We start from the raw sequence: 21,944 nt of genomic DNA, 5'->3' as shown, positions 1-21,944 counted from the left end.
TACCTCAGAGATCTCAGACTGAATATCTGTTTGTCCTTAAAGCAGATAAGCAGTGACTTCCCTGGTTCCCCACTCACAACCTGTACACCATTTAAAACAAGGAAATTCCGGCCACAAGAGAGGCCACCACACAATTTTTAATTAAAAATTTTAAGACTCAAGTCCTTGAAATGGCTTAAAGTGGTTATATAAAAACATAATAAGATAAAAATGAAGAAGCCCACAGGTTGCTGGAATACAATTTATTCAAAGCATTTCACATTAAAATTATATTAGGTTTAAATACACGAACATACAATTACATATAAAACACTATACTTTCCCAAAGTTTATGACATTTACTTTTTAGAATTAGCTGTTTGCTTATAATTTGAATCTAAAAGGTACCATTGAGTGCTGCTATAATTGTGTTTATATTTCTATTTATTTCAATTTTGCTATTAGATATTTAGAAAGCATTCATAAGCTCACCTAGAATATACAATGATTACATGTTAAATATTTACATTCAAAACAGGAAGCCAATACAGTGCTACAGATGCATGACTTGATAGTTCTTTAATGTATGTAATATATTGAATGGTCCAGCCTGCTGTTCAGAATGCTAGAAATGTTATTAAGCAGTAGAAAGCTCATCGAGGGATTTATATCTATTTCCTCTGCACTAGACCCACATTTTACCAGAGTCCATATACAAGGCTGGCTTGGAGTCACTTCATGCAAATGAGATTGTACTCTGAGCTTCCCTAAAGATAACTGGGAGGTCCAGTTTATGCCCCAAGGTCGTTCCTCATCTTAGAGACCTAATTCAATGACTATCAATAAAATTTAGCTCAACTATCTTATGGTTGGCATAACTACAAAATATAAACCTGCTTCAGTGGAATCCCTAATAGAGTGAGGCTCATGGCAAATCAGTAGTGTCAAAACAACACGTACAGGTCCTGCACCTGAGGAGTACACAGAGGAAAGCTTTACTAAGTCCTCTAGGCTGGGACTCGGCACTGGCCGAGCCCGATTCCTTAGGTCTAACTCTACAAAACAGAGATGAAGCATGGTTGATGCCACGATGACATTTATTTTTTGGCTTCCCTCCATCTACCCTCCCTCTCACGCCATCTGCAGGCTGTAGATGCAGAATGGTTGATCCCACAAGACACAGGTTAGCAGCATAAACAGTGTGAGGCTGGCTTACTCCCCAAGGCAAGGTCTCCCTTCACGTAAATGGTGGGAACCAAGTAACCTCACTGAAACCAAAACAGTAGCTAATCACCGATTTCAAATGAACAAGGGATACACCAAAGTGGGGATAACTCTCACACAAAGCATTTTCAACTTTTTAAATAATATAATCCCCAAATAGATTAACATTATATTAAGATGGTAAACTGTCTTGACTATCTTAAATTCTTTTATAGTAACTATTTACAGTATAGATATTAACAGGCATGAAGGCCAATTTGAGGATAACTTTGATAAAACTGAATACAGAGGTTTCACTCCTTCATATACTTACTCACATATTCATTGATATGCAGTATGAAGTAACAAGTCCAGTGTAGGGTGTAGCTTGTGCTGATGAAGACCTGAAACCAAGATGAAGGAAATGCATTGCTCTTACTTCATGATCAAACTCACACTCAGATGCAGTTTTGGAGACTTCAGTGAACAGAGGTTTGTGGGAGCCTCCGTGGTAGAAGGGAAGGCATGGAGGGAGCACCCTGACCAAACAAGTCTCTTTGGGTCTTAGCTTCTCACTGGGAAATGAAGAGTGCTGGATTTGATGACTCCTGAGATGCCTTCTGGCGCCAACATTTTACAAAACTGGAAAAGTACGCAGGGCTTTACACTAATAAAGAATTGTTACTTCATAGAATATTAAGCATTAGAAAGCCCACTAAGCATCATTTTGTCCAGCTCCAAAATTTTTCAGATAAACAATATTGACAAGCAAGTCTTAACTAAAGGAACAATCTTTTTATGAAAATAATAAATGAAATAGAGCCAGGAATCTGAAAAGTCAAATGGGAGAAGAACCCTGAAAAACTATGGCTTCTTACACCAGGAGCCTCAAGGAAAATGCCATTGATTTACATTGTAGGCAAAACCCAAAGAAGTCTAGTGACTTAGTATACACAGTTATTGTCAATAAGATGTTAAATATTATCATATATTACGAATAAATAAAAGTACATAAACAAAGTAACTTTTCATTTGTTTATTTTGTCCTCTCAAATACATTTAAAAAGTAACAATTTAGACACAGAATCACAAATACACACAAAACAAAGTAGTGCCGGCTTGCTTCACAAAGGGTTTTCCTTTGACTCTTTTAGCTGCTTTGCATAAAATTCAAAGCTTTCCTGTAGAGGAAAAATAAAGGGAGGAAAGTTACAGATAAAAGTTACCAGCGGGGCTACCCTGGTGGTGCAGTGGTTGAGAGTCCGCCTGCCGATGCAGGGGACACGGGTTTGTGCCCCAGTCCGGGAGGATCCCACATGCCGCAGAGCGGCTGGACCCGTGGGCCATGGCCTGCGCGTCTGGAGCCTGTGCTCTGCTACGGGAGAGGCCACAGCAGTGAGAGGCCCGCGTACCGCAAAAAAAAAAAAAAAAAAAAAAAGTTACCAGCAAGAGGTGATGGTACAAAACTTAAAAACATAAAGTACTGCAAACTGGTAGCAAAGACTGCTGGGCCCACAGCGGCTGCAGTCTCCTCAAGCTTCAGCACTCTTCTCTATTTCATGAAATCACCAGTTCAAGGGCCCCCAACTGAGAATTAAGGCACCAGGAGCCTCTGCTGTGTGTGTGCATGGGCAAGTGCATGCAGGTATTTACACTTGGGTATGGAAGGTTGAGGGGTTTGAAATAAACATGTTTTAGGTGACTTTCAGTTCAATGAAACAATAAAAAGGAATTTTGCACTCATGATTTCTCTTATTAAACAAAGCAAAGTAAATAAAACAAAATTTCCTAGGCAACCTACTGAATGGGAGAAAATATTTGTAAACATATATAGCTGATATGGGGTTAATAGTCAAAATATACAAAGAATTTATATAACTCAATAGCAACAGGGGAACTGAACAGACATGTGGCCAAAGAAGAACTACAGATGGCCAACTGGTACACGAAAAGTTGCTCAACATCACTGATAATCAGGGAAATACAATTAAAAAACACAGTGAGATATCACTTCACACCTGTTAGAATATCTATTATCAAAAAGACTAGGAATAACAAATGTTAGCGAAGATTTGGAGAAAAAGGAGCCCTTGTGCACTGCTGGTGGGAATGTAAATGGTGCAGCCACTACAGAGAACAGTATGGAGGTTCCTCGAAAAATTAAAAATAAAACTAACATATGATCTAGCAATTCCACTTTTGGGTATTCAGCCAAAGAAAATGAAAACACTAATTCAAAAAAGATATATGCTCCCTCAGGTTCACTGCAGCATTTACAATAGCCAAGACATGGAAACAATCTAAGTGTCCATCAATGCATGAAGGATAAAGAAAATGTCACACACTCACACACACACACACACACACACACACACACAAACACACACACACAGGAATATTATCCAGCTGTAAAAAGAATGAAATCTTGTCATCTGCAACATGGATGGACCTTGATGGTATTATGCTAAGTGAAATATGTCAGACAGAAAAAGATAAACACTGTATGATTTCACTTATATCTGGAATCTGAAAAACACAAACAAACAGAACCGAGCTCATGGATACAGACAACAGATCAGTGGTTGCCTGAGGCTGGTGGAGGCAGGTTTGAGGAGGAGGAAGATGGGTAAAGAGGTTCAAACAGCACAAATTTCCAGTTATACAATGGGTAACTCAAGGGGATACAATGTACAGCACAGTGACTATGGTTAATACTGGATTGCATATTTGAAAACAGCTGGGAGAACAGATCTTGAAAGTTTTCATCACAAGCAAAAAATTTTTCTTTTGTGACTATGTATGGTGGCAGATGTTAACTGGGCTTATTGTGGTGATCATTCTGCTATATATACAAATATTGAGTTATGTTGTATAGCTGTAACTAATATAATGTTGTCAATTATATTTCAATTTAAAAAAATCCTAGATAAAGAGAGAAAACCCAACTTACTTAAAATGGAAATGAACAAGTAATTAACAGTGACATAATATGCTTAGCTATTGAAATACAGGCCATTAAACCCTATTTCAAGTTGAAATGAAGAGGGAACTGCCCCAAGGACATTTGATAAATTCATACCTACAGTTGAAGGTCTCAGACTGACCATGTATTTTAAACCTCAGCCCCAGAGGGCTGTGTTCTCCTGCAGCCAAACCCATGGCATGACTGTTCAGTTCCAAAAACCCTCTCTGGAGGATCCTTCACAGAGATCTAATCCTCATGTAATTAAGTATTCAACTTATTTTTTACACATTATTATGAAGCACACACAAATCTTTAGAGGTATTTTTTTTCCCTCTTAATTAAGAAATACTCACAGGGGGTTCAGTGAAAGGGACAGACTCTCCAGCATTCTTCAGCAAAACTGCGTAACGCTTTAGAAACAGATCATTCAATTTTACATCCTTCGCAGTCAAATTTTCATATAGTGCTTTAGCAGATGCGACATCACTGTCCAAGACTAGAGAAAAAGATATTAATCACAGATAAAGCCAATTTATCTTCTTCTTTTCCCAAAACACTTAGCCATTCAGGGACTCCTGGATCCCTTTATCCCAAAGCAAAGGAATACTTAACTACCTTCAGCATTCATAATCTACAAGCTCCGCCCTTCCTTCCCCACACCTCTCATTCAGCATCACCCGCTATGAAAGAGAAGGAAAATGACAAATAGTTATTTTAAAGACCCATGCTAGTTAAAGTGACCACAAACTGAAGTCTTCAATCATAAAGTAAGCATACACCATTCAATCTTCTTCTGCTTAAAACCACACTTTGAAATTAAGCTAATCCAGGGACTTCTGTGGTGAGGAGTGTGTAAAATAAATTATGTGGAAGTCTGTATCTACATCAACATCAAGATCAGCAGCTAAACACCACCAAAAGACTTTCAATAAGGGAGGGTGGGAGGGAGGGACACGCAAGAGGGAAGAGATATGGGAACATATGTATATGTATAACTGATTCACTTTGTTATAAAGCAGAAACTAACACACCATTGTAAAGCAGTTATACTCCAATAAAGATGTTAAAAAAAAAAAGATTTTCAATATATTCTCCTATCCTAAAATAAGCAAATGAGGAATACAGTTAGGTGCAATGACCAAAAAAAATTTTATATACATTATTAATATACATTAAAAAATCTACATACATCTATACAAGTTACACTAATACTTCACTTAACTGGATGATGAAGTAGCCTAGGAGCTAACTTCAGCTGGCTTTCTACTTGTGGCTGATTTGCAAAAATTTTAATATCTTCCCTTTTACTAAAACTTCCTGATCTCCCTGCTCTTCTCCCTCCCAATTCCCAAGTGGGATTACACAATTTAATAGTAATTTTATGCTGTTTTACACTACTTCATCTTAGTTATTACTCAATGTCTGCCAATTCCTCAAACGAAACTTTATGATTATAGCACTATTTTGAAATATATCATGTTCCACTCATAAGGGTAGAAAAATGGAGAATTCTGATTGCTCAGTCTGGTGTCCTGCCAACAATAAAATCGACAAAGCAACTCTTTACTTACCCATTAAAAAGTGAGCAAATCAGTGGGTGTCAGATGGACAGGTGATCATAATTTACAAATGCTAACATTTATCTTGATTACTGAGGAAACTTTAGACTGGTTCCCTTTCATGTGTGATTGCCTGGCGATCAGGGAGGAAACTGCTTAAAAGACTAGAATTTCAGTTGTGACTGCAGGTAAAACCTTGGGGCTCACTTTTCAATTAAGGTGATTGTTATTTCAAAGGAGTAGGTAGACCACTGAAGGAGTAAACAGGCAAGTCAAGTGGCAGTCTCAAATATGTACCCATTTTACATTGTATTAGGTTGGCCAAAAAGTTCATTCAGGTTTTTCCGTAACATCTTAGAGAGACTGGATTGGTTCCCAATGTGTACAGCCAAGTGGACTTCTAAGTCCTTCCAGGAACCTGGGATCTTACTCAACAAATCAGGGCCCCTCAAAAGATGCTCAGAGATACTTTACGTTAACACTACATGAATAATTTCATATTTTTCTTAAATACAATTTTAAAACATATCCTAAGGCTAAATAAATTTTGTACCATAAGCAATTATCTGATATTTAGGATTACTGCCTTTGAGCTGAAGACTTAGTTGACTATACTACAAATATTTAAATCACTTAAATAATGAAGTCAGATTAAACTTATTACCATAGCTTTTCATGATGGAAGTGTATGCTTCTTCCTTTTCAGTTAATTCAGGAATCAATTCTAACAAAGACTTCACAGTTGGTGCCTAGAAAATTAAATATAGGTAACATTACCATGACTCAAAAGAACAGTGAAATAAAACACTGATATATGGACATTATACCAAAAAAACCTGACAACAGCAACAGAACTGCCTATTCAATTTAATGGACTATTTTCCCTTTTGTATATCTTAGTACACTCGGCCCCCTGTATCCAGTGGGTTCTGAATCTGTAGATTCAACCAACCATGGACCAAAAAAAAAAAAAAATCCAGAAAGCCCAAAAAAGTAAACATTGAATTTGCTGTGTACCAGCAAATACTTACATAGCATTCACATTGTATTGGGTATTATAAGTAATCTAGAGATTATTTAAAGTATACAGGTGATGTGTGGTAGGTTATCTGCAAATACTACACCATTTTATACAGTCTCTTTGAAAGGAAAAAAAAGGACAACTAAATATTTTCTAAATGATGTTTGTTGTAAATAAATACATGAGTCAGAGATAAAAAGTGCAATTAGGTAAATTATTTTTTAAAGTGTGTGTATGTATGGGGGAAGTATGTGAAAATTAAGGAAAACTAGACCTCCCAGAGTTGTAAACAACCTAAATGTTTCACATAAAACAAACATTACAATTGGTGCTCAGTTTAAAACTTCATAATATGCCCAAATAAACTAAGAACAGGGTTTCTGGTGCCCACTCACCATGAAAAATCAAATCTAAAAAAAAAAAATTTTGAAATATGCTTTTATTCTTTTTTTTTTAAACATCAAAAATAAGACTTGGTTCTGTTTCACACATACACACATACCTTTTAGTGTAAATAAGGTAACTGTACAAACTGAGAACATGAATCCGTGGCACATACCAGTTTTAAAGCTAACGGGTTCATCTACCTCATGGTTTCTACCTGAGCCACCTGACAGGAGACACTCTGCAGTAGGTGTCTCCCTCAGCAGTGCTTCTGCACTGTGAAACTTACCCAGTGACCCAAGCAACGGGATTTGTTTCTTACATTTCTAAAGGCCCTTTCTTGGGGCTCAATGCATAACTACAAGGATAGAGAATTCACTGTATGAACTTGTTCTGCATTTCCAATACAACCAAGGAGCCAGAACTGACTCTGCATCAACATCTAAAGAAGTAAACAAGTACAGGCCAGCAAGTGTTCAATCTCTATAGTATTTTTAGAAAACGTCCTGAACTGACAAGCTCTTACATGATATTCAATACCTCTGAACAAGACTAGCTCATAGCATTATTGATTTGTCAGCAAGTACAATAGCACCGTACCTTTCCCGATCTCCGAGAATTCCTAATACAGTACACCAAGAAAATTGGGGTTTGTTCAGCAATTGCACCACATCTCTAAAAATTGAAACATTATTTGGTAAGTGAAGGTTTTTGATAAACAAGCAGACCAAGGTGAATATTTCCAGTTAAGAAAGTTCACAATAATACAGTAATGTATCATTACCAACAGGAAGGTCTAACAGTCGACCAATGTTTTTTAAGGCAAGAAAAAAGAAAACCAAGTGCAAGCTAGGCCAGGCTTTCATGCATGTTGTCCTTGGCGCTGCAAGTATAAGGTCTGTTTAAAAAGCAAAGGGAAAAATTCAACCAACGCTTCCACAACCACAGAATGAGGTTTAGGACTGCAAAGAAAGAGGGAAAAAAGAAACACTATTCCCCTCCAATTATACTGCCAAGCATTCACAAGTGAGCTAGGGATCATAAGGTTAATTATACATTTAATAAGGTGTCAGGGAGATAACTGCTCGTTTCTTTATAAAAATTAAAATGTACAAAGCAAGTTCTCTTTAAAGTATAATTACCTACACTTACGCATACAAAAGGACTGATTTCAATCTCTCTATTTTATAAAAGGCTTTCATTGCGATAGACAGCCAGTGCTTGAGAAAGAGACAAAAGTTAAACTCAAAAAAAAAAAAAAAAAGTTTATATGACAGACCAGATAAATCAAGTGTCTATCCCATCTTAGATGCTATAGTAAAATCAAATATGGCAAGACATTATTTTAGTTTACACTCATCACAGATGTCATTCTCTTAAGTTTCTAAAAGCACATTGCTCTTTCAAAGCTTTAAAACACTGTCAATACTAAAATGACTAGTATAAAAAGAACTTTTGGGGACACACAGAACATTTACACTATAAACTGATGCTTTCGACATCTGTGAATAAAGTATTCTTCACTACAGCAAGAATAATCTTTTACTGTTTGACAAGCAGGTAAAGAATGGGTAAAGGGTTTATCATCTGAAACCTCAGTCTACTGAAGGGATAAAAATGAAAAGACAGCTGTTGCAGCAACGCTCGGCTGTTGCCAAGAGCCCTAGACAGGCCACTGTGGGTACATGCAGCTCTGAAGGCGGCTGCCACATCCCCACTGTCTCCCACTCTGGACTGCTCGCTAGGAAGAGCCTTGATCAACAAGCTGGTAAATGAAATATCAAGTGTGACTTCCTAAGGAGCTATCACAATGATGTGTTAAAGCTGAATGAATACTATCACACGTCCAGCTAGACATGCATATACCCTGAGTGGGTACACTTAGGTATGTACACACAAACATAAAGCATTAGAATTTATTCTTTTCAAGATAAAACTTGTAATACTAAAGGCAACAAAACAATGAAAAGATTCCTGAAATCCCCATCATAAATTGCCTTTTCTGTTTAAAACAAAAATTTTTTTTAAGGAAAAAAAAAGGTAAACATACCAAACCAATCAAGAAAATTCTCAACTAACTAGCATTTCTCTCTCTCCAGGAACAAAAGTAAAAAAGCCTTAGAGGCAGTGCCAATTTACACGTTTTACAAAAATGTTAACACAGAGAAATTTCTCAGGAATTCCTTTTAAAAATGACTTGGATTCTACTGTCAAACTAGATGAACTTTAAGGATCAAAAGCAGAGTTCCAGCAAATGAGTACAGTTTTACCTTCCCTAGCTACTACTTAAGAGGTGCTGCAGCTTGCAAAAACGTTAAGTGAATATAATACTATTTACTACCAGAAATTGGTCCCAGGCCTCAATTTGACACAGGGAGTCTATACAAACACAGCCGTTGGCGGGATCACGGTGACTGTTTGACTGCCACCTGCTGGGAAGGGGCTCCCCGGCGGTGCCTGTTTGTGTACATTAACAGTGGCAGCTACGATCACCCACTGGTGGCGCGCTGCTTTATATTTAGTGCTGTTAAAATGGCATGAATGCAGTTGTCTCCTTCCCTGAAGATTGCTAATTTAACAGAGAGTGCGGGCCACAGAGACCTGCATTTGTCATTTAATGTGTCTGTGACACACAAGTGAATAGAAAGCAAATTCTTAATAAATCTTGAATAAGGCACTGAGAATGTTTGAGTATTCAAGAGAAGCTGTACTTGAAAAGCAAACATTTCCTACTTTTTGTTTGCAAACTGTGTTGCCATGGTGATGCACAGTATTTATAGAGCAGCGTTAGAGAAATTAAACTAGGAAATCAAAGGAATTGTTTTGCATTACCTATCTGCACAGAAACATTTGTCTTTAAATCATTTTGGCAAAACATGTCTTCCCCCACCCCCACTTAAATCTAAAGACATTTCTAGTCTGATTTGGCATCTTTAAAACCAGCAACCTGTAACTTACAATCCAGTCCCTGTCATGTAACCTTGATTCACGTTCAAATTTAAATGTGCAGGCAGCACCACACTTCATTTCCGGTATTCTACCACACACCTAAGTCTAGTAATTTCTTAACTGACTTCTCACAAGCCACAAGCCCCACTGCTCCATGTGTGGTGGGTCATTACCTGTAGGAGAGCTCTGGCATCATCCACCTTGCCTGCATCCACAAGCTGAAGGAAAAGATCGGTGACAGGTTTGTAAATTGCAAACTGATTGGCCAATCTCTCCGCCATGATGCTTACTGAAAAAAATGACAGGTAAGAAAAATCTTTCATTTAAACAGTGGTATAACTAACTCATCCACCAAAGAAAGTCAGTCCAGACTCACTAGAGAGAAAAAGTGCTTCTGTGTTCTCTGGCTAGAACAGCTAACTTACTCTTTTCAAGTGCTGGTTCCAACCGTTCCTCTATGACTTTTCGGAATAAGTATGCCAAGCCAAAGTACTGAAGTTCCATGGTTTGGTTCCCTGAAGTAAGCATATTTTCAATGTTTTCTATTGCACCATCTATGTTACTACTGTAAAAGTAAGTAAAATAAATTATAAGGAAATATTTGCTTTTAGTATTAATATTGCAGGCAGTTTCAGTATGAGTACTTTGGGATTCACACATGCAAGCACTTTAGGAAAAAAAGGAAATATATTTACAATTAACCAGATAAAAAACACTATGCAAGTTGAACCCAATCACATTTAGGTGGCACAAGCAATCACTGGGTGCTTTATGCTACAGTAACTGAAGTAGCTGCTTATTTTAAAAAACTGCTCTAGAGACAAGATCAAACAACTATATAGAGAAGAATTAAAGACAATAACTTAAAAAATTATTGTATCTCAAAGACTTGATTCTGCAGCTGTTTGGAATGTAAAATGAAAACTTGTTTAAATGCTATATAACTCTGGCATTATAATCTGCAACTGGTCACTAGTGCATGAAGTAAAGATAATGTATTACATCTTAGGATTCTTAAAAATGCTGATGATGTCTTCAAAAGGTATATTTTCATGTCTCTCAACCCACAATCACTACAATTTGTTTTTGTCAGGTAATACATAACATTTGAAAAATATTCAATTTATACTAAAATTCTCAGAAAAAAGTATCTTCACACTTTTTATTTTAAAAAATTAATTACATGGCCTTATGTAGCAAGTTATGATAAAAAATTATCTTTATGACTATCTTTTTGGTTAAGATGCTCTTTAATTGATACTTTACAGTTATGATATGGCACTCGAAATCCAAATAATCAATTTTATGTTGGAATTATTACCTGAAACAAGAATTCTCTAAAAATGAGTACACCATTACAATAAAGTTTTCTTATGGGTTTTAGTTAGAGAATTATTTAATAGTGAATAAAAACATATTCTCGGCCTCATATAAAACTCTGTTTATATGGTAACATTTAAAATTTCATCCAGGGGCTTCCTGGTGGCGCAGTGGTTAAGAATCTGCCTGCCAATGCAGGGGACATGGGTTCGAGCCCTGGGCCGGGAAGATCCCACATGCCGCCGAGCAACTAAGCCCGTTCGCCACAACTACTAAGCCTGTGCTCTACAGCCTGTGAGCCACAACTACTGAAGCCCGCGTGCCACAACTACTGAAGCCCGTGCGCCTAGAGCCCATGCTCTGCAACAAGAGAAGCCACCGCAATGAGAAGCCTGCGCACAGCAACTAAGTAGCCCCTGCTTGCCACACTAGAGAAAGCCCGTGTGCAGCAACAAAGACTTGGATAATTTTTTGGATCTTCTAACTTAAAATAATCACATTTTCTTATTAAAGGAAAAGTTTAAAGTTCTATTTGGGGAAATAGTTTTAAAAGGGTGAAAAACAAAACAAAACCTCTTCTCTGCCCAAAGAAAGAGGAACAAAAAGCCCTGTAAAAACCAACATGACATTTTCGTATCACAACCCATTAAATGTATGTAGGATTAACTGCTAAAGAACATTTTTTCCTAAAAGCATGAAAAATGTCAATTCCATTATTACCCCCATGAATCTTTAACTTTGCTAGTGAGGTTAATAAAAATCAAGTTCTTATTTACTTCTACAGTAGTGATCCTCAACAAGGAATCTAGAAATGGTGGTATGAGAATCATCTCTAAATACCTCCCTTTGTGTGGATGTGTGTTGACACGGGTGGATGGGTAGGAGAAGATGGAAATGTGTATTTTTAACAAGCTTGCTAGGCCTTCCATTTCACTATGTACTGGTAGAGTGTCACCTTCAAGTGTTGCTAACATTCAAATGAACTTATTTTTCACTTTTGCAACCAAGTGTTTCAATAAGGGCCTGGAATGTATGAATGAGAAAAGTTACCAACCGTGAAGCAAGTTTCATGAATTTGAAAATTTTGATAAATGTTGATTTAAGATTTAATTTAAAGCTAAAACATATTTTGTTAACATATAATTATTCCCTGATAGCTACAGAATAATCAGCAACTGGCATCGATACTTCCTCTGTAGTTGATACGGCTTCTAATACCCTAGTTTTACAAAAGGTGGGATTTGAGATAACGTTCCTTCCAGTATCCAATGGAGAAAAAGAAAGCTCGAAAATACTCACTTCTTTATTTGTGCCAAAGCAATGTTATTGATGAAAACCATACGGGAAAGTCCAATTGAATCTTCGAGTCCATTTACCAACTTCTGAATGTCTTGTATGCTTTCTGTATCACCCTTCAAGGCACATGTCTGAATAAGGCGGGTCACTGCTATCCTAGAAGGTATCTGCTCCAGATCCAAGGCTGTTTTTAGTGTTGTTAGAGCGTCTACAATAGAAGAGCAGGTGACAGAGCTTTTTGTATATGAACCGTACTGACTTTAATGTGTTTTGAAAACTAGCTTTTAAACATGAGCACAAAATGACTATACACAAAAAGCTATGAATAATTTATTCTATATTACAGAAAATATTAATACTTTATGAGAAACCTAAAAAAAAAAATAAAGATTTATTTGACTGTAAGATATCAGAGACCAGAGAAATTTCTTCTTTAAGTTACAGAGAAAATGCAGATGTTACTGACAGAATGTGGATTCCATTCAGGGATAACATTTAGTGACTAATTTCAAAGAAGTTGACAAGTTCAGAGAAATATAAATAAGGAAAAATTTTAAAAATTAAAGGCCTTCCAAAAATATGTAACCTCTACCCACATTCATACTTTCCCAGATTTTACTACACTCAAAAGATTCATGATTATCAAAATCTTCTAATACCGCAAAGATTCTTTCTTGAAAACAATGTCGCTTTCTAATCCAAAAAGGACTGATCATACAAGAAGAGCAGCCAAACTGGAACACTCAACTTACACACTAACAAATTTATTTTACACGATTACATATCTTGCAGATATTTTCTTACACTGATTTTTCGGAGAAAATAAAGCTCACCAGATTCCCAGGGAGAAACCCCTCAGGAGTTTCTTTCTTTTTTTTTTTTTTAAACTATCATACTTACAAGTATGTGATTATGGATAAATATGGAATATCCTTCTGATTTACTGATTTAAGTGCCAGGGTAGCAAAATCATTATATTAAATAAAATGATGGACTGCAGGGAAATTGCAATACTTAGCACAACAATCACTGCTACCAAAGAAAACTTCATGGCTCTATAGAAATTAAAGCAGTGTAACCTACACAAAACTAAGACCCTCAAAGCAGCTTTCCAAATAACAGTCTATCTTTAACAGAAGAATGGGGAAAGGGTAATAAACACTCTATTAAAAGTGATACAGTAAAAGACATCATGAATTTAAGTATTTATTACTGAATAAACAATTTATTATTACTCCAAATCTACATTCTAAACCAGTGATTCTCAAATGGGGAAAAGGGAAAATAGGCAGTTTAGAAGGCATATTCAATAAAATTTTATAAATACACACGAACATACAGGAAACAAAAAATGTTATTTATACTACTTTAATAATATTATCTATAGAAAATAAACTTGATAAAATCTTAACTGGTGGTCATACACAGATAATATGGAATATTTTTATTAGCCAAGAATATTGTCAGCCAGGAGGATCTTCCCACACCAGTGGATCAAATAGCAACAAAAATAAGATAACAATGGTGATGATAGTAACGCGCATTTACTGAGCTTTTACTACATTTGTTGAGCACTTACTACATGCCAGACACAGTATTAAGCAGTCACACTCACAACTACCCTCTGAGGTAAGTAACAAATTTATATGTGGGAAACTGAGGCACAGATAATTTAAATAATTTCCCCAAGGTCATACTGTTAAGACACCAACCCAAGAATCTAACCACCCCAGAGCCTTCATCTTTGGGTGCATGTGTGTGTGAAAGAGTGGAGGATAGAGGAGAAGAGATCATTTTATGTCTATCCAAAGGGAGCATGGGACCTTGGAACCGAAATCATATTCCCATACAGGGCTGGAGTTCTGGACAGTTCATGATTTACTGCTTTGGGACACCAAAAGCAGTATCCATCCACACCCCTCCCCGAGTCCTTATCACACTGTCACCTAATTTACTAGTAATATTGATTATACTGCAACAGTGTGATGTATCAGCTATTAATATTCCAGAACAGCATTTGAACTGGCTTTATTTTTCTTCCTGCTTTAGATGGAATTGAGAAAAAGCAACCTGAATTTTTTAATTGGGAGCTCTAGTCAGCCATGGAACAAAATAAGGAGATGTGGATAGTGCCAACAGCATTCCCGTCCTTGACAATGACCACAGTAGGTTAGTCCGTGGCGAGGCACTGGGAGGTGGGTTCATAGCTTCTACTCTCAACCAACCTCCAGGTGAACAGCTGAAAACAGATGTGAAATTATATCATAGTTTCTTGTTGTCTTCACAGGGTACCTAACATACAAGTGGGATAGCAGTCAAGTTAAACACTGATTAGATTCAGCTCAAAAATTAACTCCTTGAAATTAAAAAAGTGTTTTATTCTGATCTCCATGTCTACAAAATGTCATTTATAAAAATGAACTTATTTATATGGGAGCAAGTTTAATTTTTCAATGTTTTAAAATTGTTTATCAGGGACTTCCTTGGAGGTCCAATGGTTAAGACTCTGCACTTCCACTGCAGGGGGCGCAGGTTCGATCCCTGGTCAGGGAACTAAGATCCCACATGCTGCGTGTCGTGGCCAAAAAATAAAATTTCAAAAAGTAGAAAAAAATTGTTTTTAAATATCTACTTGCCAAAAAGCCTCTTCTATTGCAAAGAAAATGAAAGCTTTTAAAGTTTTAATAGCAAGCCCTACAACACTCAATTATGACTGAAGCTGTCTCTAACAGGCTGGTCCTGCCTGTAGAATACTGAGGCAGCAATTCTGCATTGGCAGAAATGATCACTTACATACTCAGTCCTAACCAGTTAGGAAGACATCCAAAGACCAATACCTCTAGGCATTACAGGCAACATTAAAGCTGCACAATTAGACAGCAACTTTCAGAGATGTGATATTATTTTATAAGCATGCAAGTGAGGAGCATATACAGAGTGAGGAAAAAACTAGGCAACATATTTAACGGTTAAAGAGCTGTTTCAACCTTCCTTAAAGAGTTCCTAAGTGTCTTTTGTTGTATCGGCAAAACCATGGTGTTACTGTATCAACTAAAATTCAAATGTAAAATTAAATGTGAAAAGATGCTTATCTAAATTTAAGAGATTCATCATTTTTCCCCTTGGGAGCTCGTTCATAAGACTATCCGATCCAAATCCATTCCTCTGCAAACCCATAAACAGCCTCTACCAAACAAATGGCCTCATCCCAACCCTCCCCAAAGTCATCTCCACATTTTTCTGATGTTATCCTCTTAATTCAAAAGCTCGAAACTCGAAACTCCAAACAAACACTGTATCTTACTGCTGTTGGCATTACGAACTATTAAAGAAGTATTAGATTAAGTTTTAAAAATCAATATTATAATCACTTGGTGCACAATCCCACACATTTAACACTCAATTTAACTCATTTGCTAACTCACATACAACCAACACAATATGCAAGAAACAACTGCTGGGAATTGTTTCAGATGCTCTAAAGTATGTTAATTTCCAGAGCAAAATGACTTGTGCTGTGAATTTTAACGCACTTGAAAGCCTGTACTTTCTCTCCTCCTGCAACACAAATTTTGCATGTCTGAAGAGCTGTGATTCATCTTAAGAAAACCCATCTTGTGTTAAATGGAATGGAAACTGGACTAAGTGGTCAAATGACAAGTACATTCATATTCAAGCTGTATTATAAATGCATGTACAGTAATTTACGTCTCTCAGCTACCACAAAAGGCTCTTGATAAGCAGGTAATTTGCTAAATGGACTCCTTTATCCAAGTATTCGAAGGGCGTTACAAGAAAAATCTGCAGAGGCATTAATGTGACGTAAAGGTCAAGCATTGTGACATACCTTTCAAATAATCCCGCCTAACTTGCGTTATGATGAGGCGGCTGTTGGCAGCATCGTTCAGTGTGAAGCCCTTGATGTGGGTCTCAGCGCTAAAAGAAGCAGACATTTAGAAAGGAATTACTGACATGCTTCTGATACGATAATAAATGGTTGAGCACCAAGGTGAAATTATAAAAACTACTGTTCATATGTTAAAAATATTGCTGCAAAATATCGACCTGGAGACAGCTTTTGTGTTATCCTGTCAATGGTTATAGAAGGATAATTTTTTTTTGCATTCTGACAGATGACAAAGTTGGAAATGAGCAACAAAAGAAACAAAGTACAAGATTTTTTTTAAACAATCGGTTCAGATTCTTGAATGCTGACATATTAGATGACTAAAATAACTGCATGCCCTGCATTGTTCTGCTGTATCCTAAGCTGGATACTTTTTCCTCTTTTTTCTACACTCACCATAATTATAAAATGTAAAACTATTCTTTCGGCAACAAAAATGAGCATTTATTTTCAGCACTTTATATTTTAAATATAAACTAAAGCATATTACTAACACCATATCATTTGGCTGATTAATTTTCAAATTTCTGTCATCTAGATACATACAATTTTTAAAGGTGAACATACTGCAGAACTAAAACCACTGCTACATTAAAATGTAAAATCTCACACAATCTTGTCCCAGCCTTAAATTTGAAACCCAACTTTTTTTTTTTCCCCCCGGTACGTGGGCCTCTCACTGTTGTGGCCTCTCCCGTAGCGGACCACAGGCTCCGGACGCGCAGGCTCAGCGGCCATGGCTCACGGGCCCAGCCGCTCTACGGCATGTGGGATCTTCCCGGACCGGGCACAAACCCGTGTCCCCTGCATCGGCAGGCGGACTCTCAACCACTGCGCTACCAGGGAAGCCCAAACCCCCCCAATTTTTTAAAACTCAAGAGCAAAAACTCGCTTTTCTTATGACTAAAACCTACATAATTTAAAAAAAAAAAAAGAAAGAAAGAAGAAGAACCCTAGCCAGAGATGATTTGTTTGCTACATTGTTTGCATATCTCCTGTGATGAAATTTCAGCATCCTTAATGCCCCTAGGCTTTATCTCCCAATTAGGAAATCTCCACAGGTCAAAAGGAGCAAAAGCAATTGCTGCCATTTGCCTTATCAAGCTCAGTGATGATCTTGCTGCCAACAACCTCGGCCTACCGACATGAACATCTAAGCTGAGCAGATTGCGAGAAAAGCAGGGTCACTGCTAAATTACTCTCGTCAATCCCAAGAAAATCCTCCAAAGACACCATGATGTGCCCATCCTCTCAGTCACTTTCAGCCTCTGAGGTTCCCCCCTACTGTTCCTGGGGGAAGGATTTTTTTATCCCCCCAACGATCCTCTTAATCCCACCAAAGCACCCACTGCTCAGTTTGACTTTTTTCCTTTATCCCATCTGTCAAAGCTCTTAAGTCAAAAACTCATACATGAGACTATAAACTGCAGAAAATAAAGGATTTACTTTCTCAATCTTTAGCATGATTAAATAAACAAGCAGACACTATTAAAATTAAGCTCATTTCTTATGCCAACATTATTACATGTATTATACCATATTTACTTGAAAATATTACCTAAAATTCATTAAAACCATAAGGTAACAAAACTTCTGACATCACACTTGATTGTCAAACCTTTTGAAAATCTCAAAACACAGAACATTTTTCTTTTAATAATCTCTTGCTATCTCAAGGTGTGTATTCAATATATATTTGAAAGTGAGGATAAATAGGAAGAAAACTCTCCCCAGTTCTATTACATGCTGAACATATATTACACATGTAGAAACTGACCAATCACAACCAAAATATATTCCAAACTGGTAAAGGGAGAAAAACTACAGAAGGTACTGGTGATTCTGCAGTGTACTCATTCATACAATAAAATAAGAGCAGTTTACTTCTGAATCATAATTTTGATCTTTCCTTTTGCAAAAAAATCTAGTACAGAGATGCCAAATCAAACTTCCTTGTGATAATGAGAATATTCTTTACCCATGCTGTCCAATAGGGTAGCCACCAGCTACATGTGGCTACCTGGCTACTGTGATGGAGGAATGGAAACCTTAATTATATTTAATTTTAATAATTTAAATTTAAGTGGGCACTTATGGCTAGTGGCTACTGGACTGGACAGCACAGAATTCCAGACATTTTCTTTTCTTTTTTAGAACTGCTAAAATAAAGGAAAAAAAAATTGCAGAGTGAAGGGGTATCAATCTTTTAACTTACAATCAACTGCAAAAATTACTCTGTCTTAACCAAAGAAGATAGTATCACATGGAAAGGTTCATATTAGAGATTTCAGAGCTATGACTGGTCTATGGATTGTACTTATATAACACGCACATAGGACATTAGGCAGTGATTAGAATTTATCTTACTTTGGAAAACAAAAACTGGCCAATCCAGTAAAAACCATCAGTTATTAATTTAGCATTATTTTTAGACAGAATAAAATAAGAAGCTAGTAGGAACAAGAGAAAATGAAGTGCTATTCTTGAAAGATAAAGCAGAGCTAATCACCACATGATTCTCAAATTTCCTAAGAATAGAGTTCAGTGTTAACAGAGATTTAAAATAGCAATTCATAACCATTACTGCTCTATGAATAAGCAGTTCCCCTCCATTGAAAGAATTCACTATACCTAAATTTTTATTTTGAAACACAAGGAAATGTTGAATTCTAACTAAAAATGAAAGAAAGTCATTCTTTTTTTCTTTCAAAAATTTTAAAGGCATGTGTTACTTTTGAGGTTCCATTACTTGTTGGGAAGGTTAAGTAACCTTCTTAAACTGCAGAAATCTCACTAGTAGTCATGTGAATCTGCAATACATTAGAGACAGCAAAGGTACAGCAAAAGCAAAGACTGCATTAGTTCACAGAGAAAACAACTGCTCTTAAGATTGAACAGGTGGCATCACGTAGGTAACTGTAACAGACTGCTATTTATAGAGTATATTTATAGCGTAATAATAGAGTAGTAGTGCCAGAATAATACTGGGGGTACCACCACTTGCTACAGTAGCTCATTTGGTCACACCATATTACAATAAAGATGCCTCTAAAAAAAAAAAGCAACAATTATTTTTCATTCTGATCACTGATGCAGAGCCAGAAGGGGAAGAGATGACCTAGTGGAACACTGGCAACGCTGGAACCAGGAAACAAATCCAGAGAAGTTATACGACATTCCTCCAGTAACAGAGAATTGGAACTCTAACTTCCGCTTCTGAATTCCCAGTCCAGAGTTATTTTCAAAAGCACCCAATGTAGATCTAACCCAAGATACGATTCTTCATAGTCAGATACAACGTTTTATTGGTTCAAAGAAAAGGATGTGCACAGATCCCCAGATTAAGTGCCTCTGGGCATTCTAAAGCTTGGAATCTAGGAATCTCTTTGGGCCCACACAACTACATGGGGAAGGCAGCTACAAAATACTCCTGGAAGATAACACAGGGGAAGATAAAAGTAACCTCAGGAGTACAGAAAGGTTTCATGAACATCTAGAGAGGGAGGGAAGAAAAGAAGATAAACCTACATTTTACAGGTTGTGGACATAAGTGTAAATAGAAGGGCTGTGCTTATAACCATCTTCTAGGTCAACAGCTTTCACACTTGTTTGATCAAGATTCTCAGTCAGACATAGTAAGAAACGATGTTTTATGGTACATACCAGTGCACTGATATACAGATGCACATATAACTGAAAGCAAATGTTCACAAAATATCTCTACTACATGGAATGCTTTGATATTTTCTATTCTATTTAACTAAAAAAGATGTTGATTCTGCCCCACTAAAGAGAGTCCATGATCCACTAACAGGTTATAAATGCAATTTGAAAAACTACTCTAGATCAGGGGTCTCCAGCAAGAGGTATGCACACTGTGTGAATGCTCTAGGGTGAGACAAGAAAATGTTTAAGTTTCTATTTTTAAATCTTATTCTCCAAAAAACTGCTATTTTTGGAGTATGCTCTATAATATACTTACATATCATATACTTACAGTAGTACAGCTCACTGATAATGGTAATGTGATCAAAATGTTTAAGACGTGATCCTTGACTCACCTGGGGTGTTTAGTAAAATGCAGATTCCTGGGCCCCACACCAGATCAGGTGAGTCAGAACCTTTGGGGTGGGTGGTGGGTTATCTGTTTATGCTACCAGAATGTGAGGCTCACCATTCTAAAACAAGCCCAATTAAAATGAAAGAATTATAATTTGTACTTTTGGGAAGTATTTCAGAGGTCTCTGTGACCAACCTCAGGACTAAAAGACTTGAAAAAGATTTCCTTCTTTGCTTCCATCTCCTCAGTTAATCATACCCAATTCTCAACACAAAATGTTCCTCTCTTTTTTCTGCCACCCTTTCCTCCCAAATCAGTGTTGTTTCAAAACACCTTTGATAATTGTGGACAGTGTTTAGATAATAATTTTCCAAGAAAAGTAACTGCAGGAAAAAACCTGCACCTCTTGGATGACTTCAATGGTTATAGATGACAGGATGCTGTTCAATGTCACATTTTCCAAGTCACTAATTGAGGATGTACTGAGTATTCCAGAGAGAGATAATTTAATTAGCAACTGAGTAAAAACACAAATGAGACACAATGCATTAAAAACCTGAACTTAAAAGTCTCAGTGTGACCATCCTATATCAAGACATAGAAGTGATTCAAGATCATAGATATATATGGTATATGTGTGTATCCATACATATATAGTACTTATATGTATATATATGAATTATATATACTCTGTGTGTGTGTATATGTCAACAGATACAGATATATTTCCACAGACAAGTACAGTCATACACAACGTATTTTTCAAAATGTACTGAAACATAAACAGTAAACACGGCCCTATGGTGCATAACTTTAACATAACACTAATATTAACGCCAGGTTTTCCAGTGAATTCCAAGAATGGCAAACATCCATTTTCTATTCAGGATTCTAATATTCCAAAAGTGCTGCGACTTAAAAATTTTGAAGGCCAAAAGTTAGCCAGGAGAGATTATTTCAAAACTTACAATATACTAGGAAAAGGTTGACCTTTGCCATTGAAAATAAAGCTATTGACTCATCAACAGGACAGGTGTACCTTCCAGAGCAGGTGACCTTGATCTTCTCCTTTCTAGGCCCTTTCTGATTAATTACTTAACTTTGAAGGTAACTCCTTGGGGATAAGACGACAGAGTCAGTTAACTGACACAACACCAGGGAAGAAAACTGTATTCTCGTTCTGATTAACAAAGTATTTTACTCTAGGGAACTAGCCAGAGACAAAACCACTACCGCCACTAACACCAATACCACTAAACAGATTACAAAACAAGAAGGGGAAAGAGAAAAGGTATTTAAAA

At 36.7% G+C, this 21,944-nt stretch overlaps 1 protein-coding gene across 2 annotated transcripts in view; it reads right to left on the bottom strand.

Moving 5' to 3' along the window:
* Positions 1 to 2,203: 2,203 nt before the first annotated feature.
* LRPPRC (leucine rich pentatricopeptide repeat containing) overlaps positions 2,204 to 21,944 on the bottom strand; it is a 104,420-nt gene continuing 84,679 nt past the window's right edge. The window contains exons 31-38 of one of the 2 annotated variants that reach the window (XM_004265006.4): positions 16,524 to 16,612; positions 12,680 to 12,884; positions 10,486 to 10,625; positions 10,234 to 10,349; positions 7,712 to 7,786; positions 6,371 to 6,455; positions 4,501 to 4,643; positions 2,204 to 2,363 (exon numbers count right to left, since the gene is read on the bottom strand). In XM_004265006.4, the coding sequence (XP_004265054.1) occupies positions 2,307 to 2,363; positions 4,501 to 4,643; positions 6,371 to 6,455; positions 7,712 to 7,786; positions 10,234 to 10,349; positions 10,486 to 10,625; positions 12,680 to 12,884; positions 16,524 to 16,612 (910 nt within the window). In that variant the 3' untranslated portion in view covers positions 2,204 to 2,306. The remainder of the gene's footprint in view (positions 2,364 to 4,500; positions 4,644 to 6,370; positions 6,456 to 7,711; positions 7,787 to 10,233; positions 10,350 to 10,485; positions 10,626 to 12,679; positions 12,885 to 16,523; positions 16,613 to 21,944) is intronic. The other variant, XM_033419163.2, reaches the window with a different exon arrangement.

Source organism: Orcinus orca, chromosome 13 (genome assembly GCF_937001465.1).
Source record: "Orcinus orca chromosome 13, mOrcOrc1.1, whole genome shotgun sequence".
Taxonomy (NCBI): Eukaryota; Metazoa; Chordata; class Mammalia; order Artiodactyla; family Delphinidae; genus Orcinus; species Orcinus orca.
Note: the sequence above shows the minus strand (reverse complement) of the source record. Positions and strands in the feature narration are given on the sequence as shown.